Source organism: Octodon degus, unplaced genomic scaffold, assembly GCF_000260255.1.
Source record: "Octodon degus isolate 3935 unplaced genomic scaffold, OctDeg1.0 scaffold00086, whole genome shotgun sequence".
NCBI classification, from domain to species: domain Eukaryota; kingdom Metazoa; phylum Chordata; class Mammalia; order Rodentia; family Octodontidae; genus Octodon; species Octodon degus.
The window spans coordinates 4,490,795-4,508,737 of NW_004524662.1; the positions used below are offsets into that span (position 1 = coordinate 4,490,795).

General features: G+C 37.7%; 2 protein-coding genes across 3 annotated transcripts in view; one reads left to right on the forward strand and one right to left on the reverse strand.

Annotated features, from left to right (window-relative positions):
• Window positions 1-4,009, forward strand: part of Ppp2r3c (protein phosphatase 2 regulatory subunit B''gamma) — a 25,097-nt gene extending 21,088 nt beyond the window's left edge. The window contains exons 13-14 of one of the 2 annotated variants that reach the window (XM_023721841.1): window positions 1,265-1,324; window positions 3,373-4,009. In XM_023721841.1, the coding sequence (XP_023577609.1) occupies window positions 1,265-1,324; window positions 3,373-3,561 (249 nt within the window). In that variant the 3' untranslated portion in view covers window positions 3,562-4,009. The remainder of the gene's footprint in view (window positions 1-1,264; window positions 1,325-3,372) is intronic. The other variant, XM_004637088.2, reaches the window with a different exon arrangement.
• Window positions 4,010-5,925: 1,916 nt separating this feature from the next.
• Window positions 5,926-17,943, reverse strand: part of Fam177a1 (family with sequence similarity 177 member A1) — a 28,953-nt gene continuing 16,935 nt past the window's right edge. The window contains 3 exon segments of the mRNA XM_004648896.3: window positions 5,926-6,150; window positions 9,455-9,552; window positions 11,181-11,247. Of these exon segments, the coding sequence (XP_004648953.3) occupies window positions 5,944-6,150; window positions 9,455-9,552; window positions 11,181-11,247 (372 nt within the window). The 3' untranslated portion in view covers window positions 5,926-5,943.

A 17,943-nucleotide genomic window follows, 5' to 3' on the forward strand; every position in this document is an offset into this window, starting at 1 on the left:
TTGAACCATGGTCCCTGTGCTTTTTTGCTAAGCTTGTTTTAAGTGGGTGCTTTAGACCACTGAGCCATCTCACCAGCCCCTAGAATACATTTGTTAAAAGTTTGATGCAGGGACAGAAGTGTAGCTCAGTAGTAGAGAGCTTGTTTCACATGCACAAGGCCCTAGGTTACTGGGTTCTGTCCCTAACAGCAAAATTTTAAAATGTTAAAAATTTAATGTCATAAATTACATCAAAGGCTAATATGAGAGGGTAGCCCCAACCCATCATAGGGATGCCCCCACTTTAGGCAAATCTATTAAATGAAAATTCAGTAGTAGAAAAGCAAATCATTAATAACTTAAAACATTCCACTCCTCAAAAAATTTTCTTTGGAGTATCTTCCCCCTTAGAATGTTAAATTTTGTTTTAAACAATAGTTTAATAATATTTCTTACATGAATTTTTTTGTAATCAAAGTTTATTTAGCCTTGAATTTATGGGCTAAGGTAAAAAGTTGGTGGCGTTGATCCCTGGAATCATAAGCTGTGTGTAGAGCCGCTATACATCATCAGGACCTAAGCGGTAGACCTGGGCCAGGAGACCCTACAACATCCTGTCCATGTCTGTCTACAACTGTAGGAGAGGGTACCCAGAAATTCTGCCCCTTGTAGTGATTCCCAGGGGATAAATAACATGCCTATCAGTAGCACCACGTGCTCTACGTATCTGGCGCACATTCAGTTGCCTACTAGGAGTTTTAAGCTTCACACTTCTCAGGGAATGACTCTAAAGTATTTTAGTTGAATGAGTAACAGTAGTTTCTTCAGTCTGGTTGTTGAAGTTTATAAAAAATAGTTCGAAGAAATTCTATGTTTTTCTAAATAGAAGATGCAAGGTATAGAGTGAGAAGGGAGGTGGTAGAGGATTTTAGAGAACAGAGAAAGTATGAACAGCATTCACAGAAAGTGAAAGGGGCAGGCCTTAGAATAATTGCTAGTTTAGAGAATATTTCTGAATAGTAGCAACAACCCATGGTCTTATTTTCTTAAAGCTCTCTACAGCTGAAGTGTAAATGTACAGAGATCAGTGGTCACACTGAGCCATTGCATTGTTTGCTGCCTGGATGCAGAACAAGGCTGAGGAAGTTAAGATTAGCAGGAGAGGTTGAGATAAGGAGGTGTGTGGTCTAATGGGAAAGAAATGGAACTAGAAGGGGGCTGTGGAACAAGAGGTGGGATACTGTCAAAATCATTTTTTATTTAAAAATTTATTTCCACTAAACAGGCAATACAAGAACTAATGAAAATCCATGGACAAGATCCTGTTTCATTTCAAGATGTTAAGGTTACCTTTTCCTTTAATTTATATACAATAACCAGACACTATTACCATAGCAATGCTAGATAATCATTTGTATTACATGAAATTTGACATGAAAGCAACATATGAAGTATAAAGTACTATTCCCAATCAGGTATTTACTGTTACTTTGAACTGATATTTAATGAAACACATTTGGACTTGTGGGGCCTGCCCCTTAGCTCATTGTGATTAATTTATATAGCGTACAGTTTTAACATTGTCAGTCTTATATTCTCACTGGAAGCATGAATTTTATTTTTATTTTTATTTTTAAATTTTATTTATTTATGTGTGTGTGTGTGTGTGTGTGTGTGTGTGGCCAGCTCAGCCCACCAGGGGGCGGGCTGGCTGGCATGTGGTGCTGGGGGATTGAACCGTGGTCCCTGGGCTTTGCTAAGCTTCTTCTAAGTTGGTGCTTTAGACCACTGAGCCATCTCACCAGCCCCCCACTGAGCCATCTCACCAGCCCCTGGAAGCATGAATTTTAAATGAAAGCTAAGAGAATCGATTTTGCTTGCATCCTTTGATGGCATATTCCACTAAAAACTTGAGTTTTTATCTTGAAAACTATTTAGATTCCAAGACCTTTTTTAGTATGGTACCTCAAAGAGCCTATTTGATTTGATATGTTAGGTTTGAGGCAACAGCCCTACAATATGAAAACCACCATCATTTGAAACACATGCTGCTACTTAGCATTTTTAGTAATCAGCCTCATTGGTTATGAAAATGTCCAGGGCCAAGGATATAGCTCAGTGGCACGCACTTGCCTGACAAGCACAGGGTCCTGAGTTTGATTCCTGGTACCAAGGAAAAAAAAAAAAAAAGAAAAAATGTCCAGTACATGCAGAATTTCTTTGGTTCAAGCTGAGTAACATAATACCCTACCAGTTTAAAATAAAGGGCTATTATAGTTTAATATAAATGAAGATCTGAAACTTTCCAGTGGGGCAATTTAGCCAGCAATTTTAAACTACAACCAATCTAGAAAAAGGAGTAAACATAGAATATTAGAAGTTTGTGTATCTTATGTACCTGAATTATTTTAATCTTTTGAAAATATATTTTGCCTTCTTAAATTCTACTGAATATTACAATTTTACTACAAAAAGATTAGAAGTGCAAATTAATTCCTTGGAAATAATTATATTGCACACTTCATAATGTAGAGGCGTTTACAGGCATACTCCTGTAATTCCAGCACTGTGGAAAGCTAATGCAAGCAGTGTCGCTCAGTAAGAGGCTATGGGTTCAGTCTCTAAGACCAATAGACTCTTCTATGAATTTCACTAAGTTTAAGCACAATTAGCATCATCCTGGATGACTGTTTTATTACTAAACTCATATCACCTTCCCCTCCTTGGTCTAAAATATAAAGTTGGTTTTAGTGTTGGAAATGTTTCATCTGTCTCTGAAACATAAATTTTTACTTTAAGTTTGAACTTACAAAACTAAACTCAAGGGCAAGGATGTAGCTCAGAAGTAGAGTACTTGCCTCACACAAAAGGCCCCAGGTCTGATGCCCAGGACTGGGGTGAACATATTAAAACAAAAAGGTTGTTCTGGGGGCTGGGGAGATGGCTCAGTGGTCTAAAGCACCAACTTAGAACAAGCTTAGCAAAGCGCAGGGACCGCGGTTCAATCCCCCAGCACCACATGCCAGCCAGCCCCGCCCCCTGGTGGGCTGAGCTGGCCACACACACACACACACACACACACACACACACACTCTCTAAATAAATAAATAAACTTAAAAAAATGTTAAAAAAAAAAAGGGTTGTTCTGCCATCAATTAGAAGACAATAAGAAAATACAAAGAGTTAATATAAACTCAGAGGACACTGCATTAGATAGTTTAGCCACTAATTAGCTAAGTACCTTGGATTAAAGTCTGAGCCTCCATTTTCTTGGTCTGTAAAGTAAGGCATAGTCATCATATAGATTAGAAATCCAGTAAAACTCTTGTATTTTAGATCATTGTGATAGAAATTAAGTGAATCAGAATACATTATTTTTTTTCTCTCTTGTAGGATGAAATCTTTGATATGGTAAAACCAAAAGATCCTTTGAAAATTTCTCTCCAGGACTTAATCAACAGTAACCAAGGAGACACAGTCACTACCATTCTAATTGATCTGAATGGTTTCTGGACTTATGAGAACAGAGAAGCCCTTGTAGCAAATGACAATGAGAACTCTGCTGACCTTGATGATACATGATCTCTGAAAGACTGGGCTATCTTTATTAAGATACTTGAATGCTGCAATGAAACCTCTGAAGCAGACTCCTTAAAAATGGTCTAAATAAAACACTTCATATGACTATAGAACGTATGTGTTTTATAGGCACAATCAGAAAATACTGTGATTATTGCAATTTTGGTTGCAGTAGTTTAGAAGCAATAAGACCAAGCTCTGCTTTTCAAGAGGTAAGTTCTGATTTTGTTTAGCTCAAATATGATAAATGTGGTTTGCTATGAGTATAAAGGGTTCAGTTTTAATCTCTATAATCTTTAGAGATGAAGTTTTCATCAAATATTTCTGACAACATTCAGTAAAGTACTAGTATGAAATGTTTTTCTAGCTTTACTAATCAGTATCAGGATTGCATTTATAAAACTATACCTCCCTTTGTTAAGGAATTTTATTAAAGAATTTGTTAACTCAATGTAGAGGCTCTTCCATTATAATAACTATTGTGCTTAGTTTTTATGAGATGAGAAGAAAGTAGAGTGTCATGAACTGATCAGAGAGAATACTTCAGAGCTCTGGGATGTAGAAAAAGGCAAAAACAGGCTCAAAATAACAACTCATTTAATGCATTTATGAGAAATTTTATAGCTTGCATAAACGAAAAGAGTATAAAAATGTAAGGCACAATGAGTAACTATATAAACATTACAAACTGGCCACTATTGAACAAGTGGTGAAATAAAATTCAAAAAATATAAAACCTTCATAAGTTACTATCTTCTACAATCAGGTTTCTAGGTAAAGTCTTAGTAGTAAAAACTGACAAAATAAATTGGAAGGAGTTGGGTTAGCATGCTTTAGGGCTGTTAATGAAGTATAATTTATGGTGACATATTATCTCAAAATTAATTTTCAGCACTAAGTTATAGTTTATACCCATGAACAAAAAGATTACCATCACATACCATGAATCCACATAACTAAAGACTCCTAAGAAGAGTTTATCTTTCCTAACTTTCTCAAATTTCAGTGAACAAATAGAGTTTGAAGAACTTCAACTTTCAATTTCATCTTTCAACTGTCAGTTGAAAAACTTCAGCCTCAGTTAAAACTTCAGTTCATGTTTATCAACAGTAGGCTTCCATGAATAGGCCCATTATGTATATAATCTTTTAAAGCTGTATTTTACATATCTTTATTCATGATTGAAAGCTTAAGTGTTGTTTAGAAGTTGTTAACATAATGATTAATTACTTTTTAAGTTTTTTTTTTTTTTAATATGGTCTTGCAATGCAGTTCAGACTCGTAGTGATCCTCCTATCTCAGCCTCCCCAGTGCTGGGATTATAGGTGTGCACCACGCCCAGGGTTCCAGGGCCAGCAAAGCTGTGCAGTACCAGGGATCAAACCATGCAGGCTCTGAGACTGCTGAGTTATCTCCCTAGCCCATAAGCTTATTAATTTTAGTAACTACTAAAAAATACAAGATTAACTGGCTTGTGTTAAAAAATAGAAACCCATATTAATATCAGTATGTAAACAGTTCTCCAAAAGTTTTTCTGAGTGAACTCAAAATATGCTTTCATTGTGCTTACTGTATGTTCAGTGAACCATCCTTACTGTGAAATTAGCAGATAAAGTAAATGTAAAGTTTTATTTTTTTTTATTTTTTATTTTTTTTATAAATTTTATTTTATGTTTTTTTTTTTAATTTATTTATTTATTTATTTGTGTGTGTGTGTGTGGCCAGCTCAGTCCACCAGGGGGCAGACTGGCTGGCATGTGGTGCTGGGGGATCGAACCGTGGTCCCTGTGCTTTGCCAAGCTTGTTCCAAGTAGGTGCCTTAGACCACTGAGCCATCTCACCAGCCCCAAATGTAAAGTTTTAAATGCAAGGCGTAGCATGGATTTCTCAGGGGGAAAAAACATCTTTTTAATCTGAAATTACAGGATTGGCTCCTCTTAGCCTTACTCAAGAGTTTACCTTTTTAAATCTCTTTCACAAATTCACAAATAACAGATGCGCTTGCTAATTTAACTTTTAATTTATTAAAGCCTTAGTTTTTTCTTTTAAGGATCATTTTAAAACCAAAACATTGAGCTAAGGGTGTAGCTCAGGGGTAAAGTGCTTGCTTACATGTCCTGGCTTAGCTCCCCAGCACTATTCCCCCAAAAAGAAAAGCTAAAGCACTAATTCAACACACAGTGAAAGCAGAGTAGAAATATCCAAATTCAGGTCTGACATTTACTAAATACAGCCTAAAAATGAAGAAACATTTTTTTTTCCTTTCCAGATAAGTTAATAATTTAAAGTATAAATAATTGTTTTATATTCCACTGAATGAAGAATGTGAAAGTTCCTGGTACTGGGAAAAAAAATTAGCATTCAAAGTTTGATAGTCATTTCCTTCTATGGTGGAACAGAGCCTGGGTTTTGTTTGCCTTCTGCCATTACTCCACAGTCTTCCTCCATTTCAAAATTAAGATTTACAAAGGAACTGGATACCACTGTTTCTGGTTGATCCATCTGAACAGTGGAATTAGCCTGCAGCTTACTCTGCTGGAATTGCCTTTCTGCTTCTTCAGACATCCTGTTTTCTTCTTCTTCTTCTTCCTCCTAAAAAAGATGAAAACGTCAATAATTGAAATATAAGCCTGGTGTGGTGGCAGATACCTATAATCTCATTAGCTTTTGGGAGGTTGAGGTGGGAGGATCCCCATGAGTTTGAAGCCAACCTGGGAGATGGAGATACAGACAGACAGACCGACTGACAGACCGACCAACCACTGACCGACCATGAGCTGAAGGCTAGCCTGAACTACATAGAGAGACCCTGCCTCAAAACAAAATTTAAATAGGTGCTATTCATAATTTGCCCTAATAAAAAGCAGAAAGTAACAGAAGCACTGAAGGACTTAAAATTGGAAGTACAAGAAAAGTTCTAAGTTTAAACTTATGTTTAAATTAGCATGATTAAGTCATAAAAAATGTCTGGCAGCTCTTCTTTTTTTTTTTTTTTTTTTAACTACAACACACTGTCCATTTAATCTAATTTTGTTGGCTTCTTGAGACATACTCCTCCTGCCTGACTCCTCCGTGCTAGGAATACAGGCGCACCACCATACCTGGCCTCATAAGACATACTTCTCTTTCTTCTACTCTCAAAATAACTAAAACATCAAGGAAAGTGATTTTTAAACACAGCCCAGCATAATTAATTAGCTTAGATAAGACCTGAATTAACTTTGACAGAAACTATTATTTTTCACATTAAGCCCAATCTCAATTTAAAAATAGGCTATTCCTATGTCACTTCAGTTATAAGATGTTAAGCCTATTTGGTTGAATAGGTTATTCGTAACAGTAATATTCATTCATTACATAGTATACAGCAGGTTTTCCTAAAAGAACCTAATGTACTTCCAGTCTAGGATAATTTTTGCCCCAAGTTTATAATCCAGTAGGGCAGTTAAGACATGTAAAAAGAATAATAAGACAGAAATGAACACAGAAGAAATTTAGAACCATTAATTTCTGTTTTTACAACTAATAAATTGCCAGGAACATCTGTCTTGAACCCTGTAATATAGTCATTTCTCCTATCAGGAGACACATCTGGGGTTTGCTTGAGAATTAAGACAAAACATTTAGGAGGCTTTTAGAACACTGTAAGAGGTGATAAAGCCCTAAATAAAGCTTGTGGTATTAAAAATACTGATTTTTCTCATAAAACATGTTTGAAATCATACAAGAAATAAAGTCAGATGACCTTTCCAAACTTATCTCCAGCTACACCTCCAACACAAAGTGCTATTTTACTGTTTTCCTCAACAAAAATGTATTTTCACCTCCTTACACTCTGCCTGAACTGCTGACCTTAGCATCCTAATATATAACATGTATTCACTGATACACACTAGATGTTGTTCTAATCATTTTTTTACATACTAATTTAATCTTTAGAGCAGTGCCAACAAATACTGCAGTTCATTGGTGAGAAAAGTGAAGGTAGAGGTAGCAGAACCAGAAGTCAGCCTCTTCGGTTAAGCACCAAAAGCTTTCTTGGGGCTGGGGAGATGGCTCAGTGGAATAAGTGCTTCTCTGGCAAGCACAAGGGTCTGAGTTCAACCCCTGCTTCCACCAAAAAACAAAACAAAACAAAAAAACCAAAAAGCTTTCTTATCCTCAGTCTCACCTCTTTCACCCTATCCAGAGACCTCACTGCTGCTTTGGACATTAATGACCCTCTTCCATCTTTGTGCCGTAACACTGGGCATATATGTTTTTAGTTCTTATAAACGGCACATCAAACACACTCCGCTTCCACATATAGTGTCTTGAGCTTGTTTCTTCATCTTAGAAAAATAATCCAGAGAGGCACCTCAGCACTAACAGAAACAAAACGGAAAAAGGGTAATAAATGAAAAAAAAGACAAGAATAAGAAAAGAAATGCCGCAAGTCCTGTTACAATTCTGTATATGGTTAGATTTCTAAATTTCTTTGTAAAAATATGTAAATGCTTATTTCTAGTTTTTTAAAAATTATTTTTCCTTCATTTTCTGTAAGGACTTAAAAGTTCAACATATCAATATTTGATGGAAAATACCTGTTCCATGATATGCCAAAGGTGTTTGATATTTAGACAGATAGGGTAAACCAAACTGCATATATTGCAGGTTAATAATAAGCTTCTCTTCTGGAGGGTTAACCTAAGTTAGCAGATCAAAATTGGAGAAAAGGAAGGGCTACAAGGTCAGCCAACATTTTGGCCCTCACCTTTCAAGGTCAGTGAAGACTCGGGACATAGGAGAACCTGTACTGTAACATCATTTAACTCAGTTGTTCTCCAAATTTTCTGATCAAGGAGATTATGGAGCCACACAGGAATGTGATTGTTGATGTATATTGTGCCTGGGGAGAGTCACATGGAGAGAAAAAACATTCTCTCAGGCTTTCACAGAGAGCAAATTGGTCAAGCAATGGCTGTGACTCATCTTCATGGCTGACACTGACAGGATCTATAAAGTGTGGTACAGGGCTACAGGATAAACCCTGAGGGTACTTGACTGACCTTATCAGATACAAAAGTTACATTTCTTGTTATATAGGTCTTGCTTTATCTTGGTCTTAACCATCCAGCAGAAAAGTATAAAAACAAGATTTATAAAGTAAAGCCATATTAATACAATGAGCTGTAAAAGGCTCAAGTCAATAACTTCTAAGGATAACCCACTAATATTATAGACTGCTAGACAGTGTTGGATTGTTTTGCTGAATTCAAACACCTATAGTATTTAGATGCCAATAGAATATCCACCTCTGACAGGACTAAACAAAACAAGGGGATACAAAGGAAAGATCATTTTATATTTATATATACAAAATAGGATAGATATACAGCTACTTTCACTTAATTCAATGAGAAGAAAGATTTGTAGTGATAGTGTTTAGACAGGATATCCTGTCTGCTTCTTGTACTGTGGATAACCACTAAGAAGATAACAATGTACAATGTATTGATTATCAAAACTATTAATCACCTTTGAAAATGTCTCATTCCTATTTGTTTCTCAATAAAATAAAAAAAAGAAACAAAATGGAGCTCAGTTTTGCATATGGATCTTAGGAAAACTCAAGTTTTTTATGTTACCAGTACATGTTTGTTGCACATAATGATTACATTCATTGTGGAGAATTCATACATATACGTAACACGTCTTAATCTTTTTACTCTTCCCCAGAAATTCCAGTTTTAACAAATTTTAAAATATATATTAATTTGATAAACTAAAGGGTCTCCTTTAGTTAAGCATCCTCAAGACACTGAGTTTGATCCCCACCACATAGTACACAGGTATGTTCATCCAGTCCACCAGAGCCAAACAAGTTGAATTAAGAAAATATAAAAAGGAGACACACCTCCTTCTTCATCCGGTAATACTCATCAATGGCATATTGGTATTTTGGGGTGCTGATCCCCAAAACAGATGCAATCTTCTCTCCAAGAAAGTCACACACTAAAGATAAAAATGTTAAAAGAGACAATTCCTTATCTTGTTTTGAAATTGTTTTTCTCTTTAAATTTTTTTTAAAAAGTCCATAAACATTTCTTGAGCACTTTCTATATGTGAGACACAGAAATACAAGTTACTACTCCTATCCTCAAAGAGATTACAAAAACCCAGTACCTCTCTTTCGGTTCCCCAAAGAAGCGTTAGTGCCTCCTTCTAACAACAGTTTGTTCATATTTCTATTATAACAGTTCTTACCAAGTATACTTATTGGTTTCTCACCAAGTATTATTATGTCTGTTTCTTTAAGAAAAACATGGAGCCTCAGAAAGCTGGGGTATCAGTGGGTTGAGTGTGAGGTACGATTCATGTAATACCGAGTGCCCAGCATGTGGCAGGTGCTGTGAAAGGTTAGGCTTAAAGAACAGCCCGACCTAATGCATCAGGTCTAAAATTCAAATATACATTTGAATCTCAAACTCATCTCTTTCTGTTACATCTCGCTGTCTAGTACACAGTGCTCAGTAAATATTTCTTCAGTCAATTCCTGGAAACAGTGTGCCCTCATAAACAATGGAAAGTAAGAGAAGTTTTCAAAGTTTAAAGTTGACAACAGACAAAGTTTTATAGTTTAAATACTTTTAAATTAGAATGATTAAGTTATTGGTAATATATTTCAATTTTGACTTATACCTCAGTTTACAAAATGAGGCTGGGGCTGTAATTTATGATGGAGCACTTGAGTAGTATGCTCTAGGACCTGAGTTCAATTCTCCATAATGCCTCCCAAATAAATAAATAAATATATGCATATATATAAAACATACATATATAGACTATATACACTAACATATATGTGTATATACATATCATACACATATACATAGTGTAACTGGAATCTGGAACTGTAGTTACACTACAGGCCTCAGACTAAACAGTGAGGCAGAATGAGACTACTAGTGGGAAAGCAAATAACAAAGTAGAATAAATGCTAACGAGTTCAAGAACATGAAAAAAAAAAAAAAAAGAACATGAGAACTCCACCGGGCATGGTGGCACATACCTATAATCCCAAACTGGGGAGGCCGAAGCAGGACTACTATGAGTTTGAGGCAAATAATACTTACCAAGTATTATGCCTGTTTCTTTAAGAAAAATACGTACCCTAAGCTACACAATAATACCCTATCTCAAAAAACAAAAAGCTCTATCAATGCTAATATTACCATTCTCAGTCTTTCGAAAAAACAAACAAACAAAAAAAAATCATATAACCAGAGCCAGGTGTGTGGTGGCACATACCTGTAACCCCAGCACTGGAATGCTTGAGGCAGGAGGATCACAATTTCAAGCTTAGATTTAACCAGATCCTGTCTCAAAAAAATGGGTTGGAGATATGTGAAAGACCTAAATTCAATCCCACATACAAAAAAAAGAAGAAAAACTACACAACCAGAGGCTGCCGGATGTTTGTTGGAGGTAGATTAACACTTTTCTAATGCTGTTTACCTGCTGAGGACAGAGTGATGATCCACCACTGTTCCTCCTTCAGCTGAGAAAAATCTCAGGTGGCAACACTCCTGTGCGCTAAGCTTATTACAGCTATTATGTAATATTCAGAGAGAGAGCAATACCTGAGAGGGTTGAGGTGGCAGCCCGAAGCACATAAAACCACAAGTAGGGCCCCCAGGTAAGTTTTGTCTGTAAAAAGAAGTCAAGTTAGCAACACACATCTAAACTCGAACTACAGATTCAGGTCTGAAAGCAACAGCCAGATATGTGGTTGGTGCACAAAATATTCTCTAAGCCAGTACTCCCACTGGCCATAGCCCAGAAAATTGAAATTTTTATAGAAAGAACTCCACAAAGACATTTTATATTCCCAGTTCACTCTTGTACCGACCACCACCTTAAGCCCATGAGAGAACAACAACAAAAAAAAAAGATTCAGGGCTCATGAGATAGCTCAGCAGACTAACTGCCTGCTTACACAAGTGCAGGGACCAGGATTTGATCCCTGACACCACATGCCACAGCACCGAGACAAGGCATGGTGGCACACACTGTAATCCCTGCGCTGGAGAGGCTGAAAACAGGAGGATCACTATGAGCCCCCTGTACCATGCAACCATTGAAGAGTTGGTAATGCACAGTGTAAATCCTAGTCTGACACACATTACAGCAGGGAAGTGATGGTCTAGGTTTAGAACAGTTACACAGGATAAACTAGGGCAGATAGTTTGTCCTCCCACTCCAAAACCACCTCCTACACACAGTTTAACTTTGGTGGTGGTTCTGGGTATTGAATCTAGGGCTTCCCTCCTTGCTACTGAGCTACACCCACAGCCTTTCTTTATTTTGAGTAAGAGGCTCACCAGGTTGCCCAGGATAGGTTTGAACTTGTTTTTCTTCTTCCTCAAGCCTTCCAAGTAGACAGGATTACAAGCATGTCTTACCACTCCCAAATGAACTTTTATTTCATTTTCATTTTTATTTTTTTCTGTATTTTAGGGAAGGGTCTACAGTGTGTTCAGGGTCTCACTACTAGATTGGACTCATGGTGATTCTCCTGTTTACAGCCTCCAAGTTCTGGGAATAGGAGCACCACCAAACCCAGTCTCAATTGCCTTCTCAGCGTGCCCCGGGGGCGGGGCCAGCATAGCAGGCCTGGAGAGCCTGGGGATAGAACCCCAGACCCCATCAGTTGAGCTATTTGGCTGGCCCACCAACTGAGCTTTTAATGGCCAGAAAATAAAAGACAAGTGTCAAGATAAATTAGGATTTTAAAAAGACTAGAGAATATACCCAAGACAAGTTCAATGTGTATGCAGTAGGCCAAGACTCAGCGGAATGCAGCCTATGCTGCATACCACCATTAATCCTGAGTCACTCCAAACAGTACTTGTGTGAAGTTTGCTTTTCTGAATAAAATTGATAGCACAGAGCATGCTTCACTAAGCCAATGTTTTTATCTATGTGTTCATCAAAAGAAAACAGCCTGTAATCAAATACATTACTACTACTACTACTACTATTTTTTTTTTTTTTTTGTACCAGGAATCAAACTCACAACCCTGCATTTGCCAGGCAGGTGCTGTGCATAGCTATATCCCCAGCTCAAATACATTAATAACTGCTTTAATCCTGCTTCTAAAGAGGAAAGAGAGTTGTCTACAATCTTTTGTCAACATATTAATGATTATAAAGAAATTAAAAAGGCAAACCCTACAGTATCTGTTAAGAATAAACAGACACTGTTGCTGTAAGTAGGTATACCAATTTTTGTGATGGCATATCTGAAAGACAGAAGACAGCTCTAACAGATTCAACCAAGAAAATACTCCATTTAGTGATGCCCTGGATTGAGGCCTGCTTTATCTTCTATAATCATTGCTGGCTGGGTCTCTTGAATGGGATAAGGGTTACTTCAGGAGTGTTGTTTCAAATGCTGTTGCACTGGTGGATGTCTTACAGCAAATGGGAAAGGGCAGAAGTATAAGGAATGGAACCAATTTCCGTAACAATAAATGATAGGGGGCAATTTATCTTGACACTTGTCTTTTATTTTCTTGCCATTAAAAGCTCAGTTGGTGGACTAGCCAAATAGCTCTGCAGATTAAAGCACCTGCAAGCAGGCCCAGGGCCTCCTCCTTTGGAGGAAGCATACACATTTCTTAGTGGAACAATTCTAGATTGCTCCTAGAGATAGAAACTACTAATACTGAGGTGAAGACTGCATCCACCCCTCATCAAACCTGCTCCAGAGTAGAGGAACTGGATGGAGATTCTGGAATAACGTCTATCATTAGAAGATTCTGGAATAACGTCTATCATTATCCCATAGACTTATACTGAATTAATTTGTTGGGACACTGGCTTTGCTGAACCGGAATGACACATGGCTCAGCTGGGCATAGTGATGCATGCCTCTAATCTCAGCACTCTGAGAGGCTGAGGCAGTGGATAATAAGTTTGAGCCTAGCCTGTGCAACTCAGCATTTAGTGAGACCCTGTCTCAAAAATTCTGCTCCTCAGACTGGGACTACAGCTCAGTGTGCAGGCCCAGGGTTCAATCCCCAGTACTGGGGTGTGGGAGGGCTCATGACTAACACTATAACCCTGCCACCACTTCTAGCAGCAGGGCCACCACATCCCAGCAATAGCAAAACTGGAACAAGGTCTTGGGTCCACAAGGCTTTCAGTTCATGTAACACCGATTCATTTTGTTCTCTAAAAATTGAAGTATCCATCCTTTCCTTCCTGTCAGGACCTGCTACCTTTATTTTTGTTTATTTATTTATTTATTTATTTATTTATTTATTTATTTTTAGCGGAACTGGGGATTGAACTCAGGCCCTTGTGCTTGCCAGGCAAGCACTTATTCTACTGAGCCATCTATCTCCACAGCCCCTATTTTTGTTTTTAAGCAACCTATTTGTAGACTATAAAGGTAACATTTATTGCAGAACACCTAAAAAATGGAGCAAAATATTTAACAACTGAGTCACCTCTTTTTCCACCACTCAGATATTGTTAACATTTCACTCTTTTTCTCTGTGTGTGTGTGTGTGTGTATGTGTGTGTGTGTGTGTGTGTGTGTGTGTGTGTCTACACCTTTTTTTTTTTTTTGGCATTGGAGACTGAACCCAAGGCCTTGCCTCTGAATTATCTCTATATCTTTTATTTTTTTAACATATTGATCTACTGTCTCAGCAAACTGCTAAATTGCCTCAGTTGAACTTGAACTTATGACCCTCCTGCCTCAGTCTCCTGAGCTGCTGGGATTAAAGATGCAGATCACTACACTACTACGCCCAGCCAGCCTGAGAATATATGTATCTTACAACATCATTGCACTACATTTTTTCTTTTGTGTTTGTCCCCCATTTACAAGACTATAATAGTAAGCATATTTCACTCTATGCTTAAATTCCTAAAGGGAGAATTAACCGGAATAAGAATGTGATCATTTAGAAAGTCCTTTGCACTATAAAACTTCACACCAGGAAGTTCACCAATGAAGATTAAGCAACAATGTATGACCTTGCTTTTCTCTTGTAGACCCGCCATAGACTGTCCTTTTCCTCTTTAAAAAGAATCTCACAGACAAAAAATGAGCCAGTAACTTTAAATTGAGACTAGGGTATGTCATGTCTCTCTTTTGTAGTTTTGCATTTTGTGCTTTCAGACACTAGTAATCAACATTGATCTGAAAATATTAAGTGGAAAATTTCCTATTTTAGAGACAAGACTAATATAAATTTACTATAACATTGTTATACTTGTCCCATATTCCCTTTAGTTACTGTTATGGACAGTACTTACTGTGCTAATTTCTAAATTACACCATCGCATGCATGTACATAGAAGCACAAGGGTTCATTGCAAGTTATGGCCTCAGTCATCCACTGGGATCTTTGAATGAATCTCCTACAGCTAAGGTGGTTAAACTTACTATTAGAAAAGGCTTAGCCTGTGTGTATTTTTTTTTAATGTACATATGTATATACAAATTTTTACAGCCAGATGTGGCACACACCTCTAATCCCAGCACTTGGGAGGCTGAGGCAGGAGGATCCTTGCAAGTTCGAGGGCAGCCTGGGCTACAAAGTGAGCTCAAAGCCAGCCTAAACTGCATAGTGAGACATTGTCTCAAAAAGACAAAAAAAAATTTATATAGACATGGTAATATACAAAAATGTGATCAGAAAATACAGTGAATGATTTAAAGTTTTAAAAATGTATTATAGTAAAAGGCACATTGTTATTAATTCCCTTACTTTGAACATACTTATCCCATTGTTCTTGCCGCTTTTTCGAAGTCCTTGTTCAATGAGTGTCTTTACAAAGTGTGATCAAGACTGGTGAATGCTGCTGCTAAGTGCTACCCAAAGGAAAGACAGGCTCGTAAAAACATTATGGTGTGTCTTCATCTACCTTTGTCACTGGATCCGACACTGTGTGACTTCCAGATGTCCCGCAAAAAGAAAATGACCATAAAGGTAACGTTTTGGGAGGAGAGGATTGTTGGGATAGGATCTTGCTATGTAGCCCAGGCTGGCCCCAAACTCACAGCAGTCCTGCTCCCTCATCGTGCAGAGTGCTGATGGAATAGGAATCAGACGGGAATTAGGATCCTATTAAGCAGTAAGAACAGTGGCCACCAAAATAGTCAAGAAGCCAAAACTGTAGTGTGCTGACTACACAGATTTCTCAACCTTCCAGAAATCTTACAAAACCTCCTGCCAGGTATCCTTTGGCTGTGAGCATAAGGCAGCTTATTAACTCAAAGGGTGCATGGGCACTGCATAGACTGGACCCTAAAAATATATAGTCTCCTAATGGAAATACATCCTACCCAGAACTCCCCGCTGGCTAGCAGGAGCTTTACTTCCCTGCCTTATACCTGTTATGGCTTGTGTCTAGATGTCCCCGCCAAAGCTTCATGTCCTTTTCGTGAGGCCTTTGCAGAGGTGGCTGAATCTAGGGTGTGTGACTGATTCATGGTTCAATGTTAGGATTAAGGGTGCTGGGATCAAAGGTGGGTGACTGCTGGATCAGTTCACTGATCGGATTGGCACCACCCTGATTACAGCAGTCTGAATAAGACAAAAGGAACAAAAAAAGGCTGTCCCCCCCTCCCTTTTGTGCTTGTTGCGTTTGCTGTCTACTGCCACCAAAAACAACTGCCACCCCGCCATGTGCCACCCAGCTTTGGAGCTAGTGGATTATGGACTGAGACCTCTGGGTGACAGAGGATTATGGGCTGAGACCTGTAAGTGAGCTAAATAAACCTTTCCCCTCTTGGGTCTCAGGTATTTTGCCTCAGCAGTGAGGAAAGTAACTAAGACAATATATTCTGCTTTTTTGGCTTTGTATCTTTTAAATAAATTTGCTTGCACACTACCTCCTCCATCCCTCAGTCTCATATGTCAGCTTGGGACATGACCTAGGCATTCCAGGAACACGGGTAAGGGTGTACAACCACACTTGACTCATGATAAATAAATATTTTTAATCAATTCAGGATATGCACCATGCATGGTAGCACATGCAATTCCAGAAGTCAGGAGGCTGAAGCAGGCCAGCCTGGGCTACAAAGTGAGTTCAAAACTAGCCTGAACTACATAGGAGAAACTACCTCAAATAAATAAATAAAAAATTTCAGCAGGCGGTAGCCATGACAGTACCACCAAAAATACTCATGAACAAGGACTTTAGTGAGAAAAAAAAGGTGTATTCAAAGCAATGGGAAGTATTTTGATGAAGATTAATGGCAATAAAAAAATTTAAAATACCATATTTTCTATCATACCTCATATATATCTTTTGAGGAATTTAAAAATATTTTATTAGTACACACTTGAAGTACATAATAATTATAATCATTGTGAGGCATTGATATATGTACATCCATAACACAACTAAATTTCTTCCTTTCCCCTCCAGCCCTCTCTTTTAATGAATTTTAATCAAAACTAAATCTATGCATGAGGAAATCAGGAAATGTTTATTCTTAAGGTTCATCTAAGGTAAAATATAAATGAATTACTACAAGACTTTTTTTTTTTTTGAGACAGGGTTTTACTGTGCATTTCAGACTGGCCTTGAGCTCACTTTGTAGCTCAAGCTGGCTTCGAACTCATGGCAATCCTCTTGTCTTAGCCTTCCAAATGCTGGAATTACAGGTGTGTACCACCATGCTTAGCACTACAAAATTATAAAAAGATCTAGGTCTTCATTTCTTATTCTCTATCAGTATCCTGTCTCAGGAGCACTCATTTCAAACCTTTATTTTAGCCAGTGCATGCCTATGATCCTACCACTTGGGAGGCTGAAGCAGGAGGAGCACTTTGTGTTTTAGCCCAGCCTAGACTTTACTCTTTCTCCAAAAAAGACACCTTTATTTGATATATCAGGGCTTTCTAAAACATTGGGTTTATTTTACAGATCTACTATGTAACTCTAAGGTATCTGTTCAAAAACATACCACATGGCTATCACTGAGAATCCTTAACACCCCCACTATGGCTTGAGTGGGATCCACAAAAACATGTCTTAGAAACTCCATGCAAGTACTCCGTGGGGGCTGAGCACAATGAGAGGTGAGCGGGCCATGAAGGATCTGCTCTAATGAATGAATGAAAGGCATCTGAATAAAAAAATAGAACAAAAGTGTATAAAGATCAGAAAAGGTTAGAATTACCTCTGTGCACACAGAGCATGATTTTATGTCATTAAAAACCTTCCCAAACAAGTTCAGCAAGATTTCAAGATACAGTATTACTATGTAAATGGCAATTGTGCATCTACATACTACAAAACATCGGCTAACAATGTGAAGAAAAAATCACAATGGCATTAAAAAGAATAATGTAAATGTAACACAGAAGTACA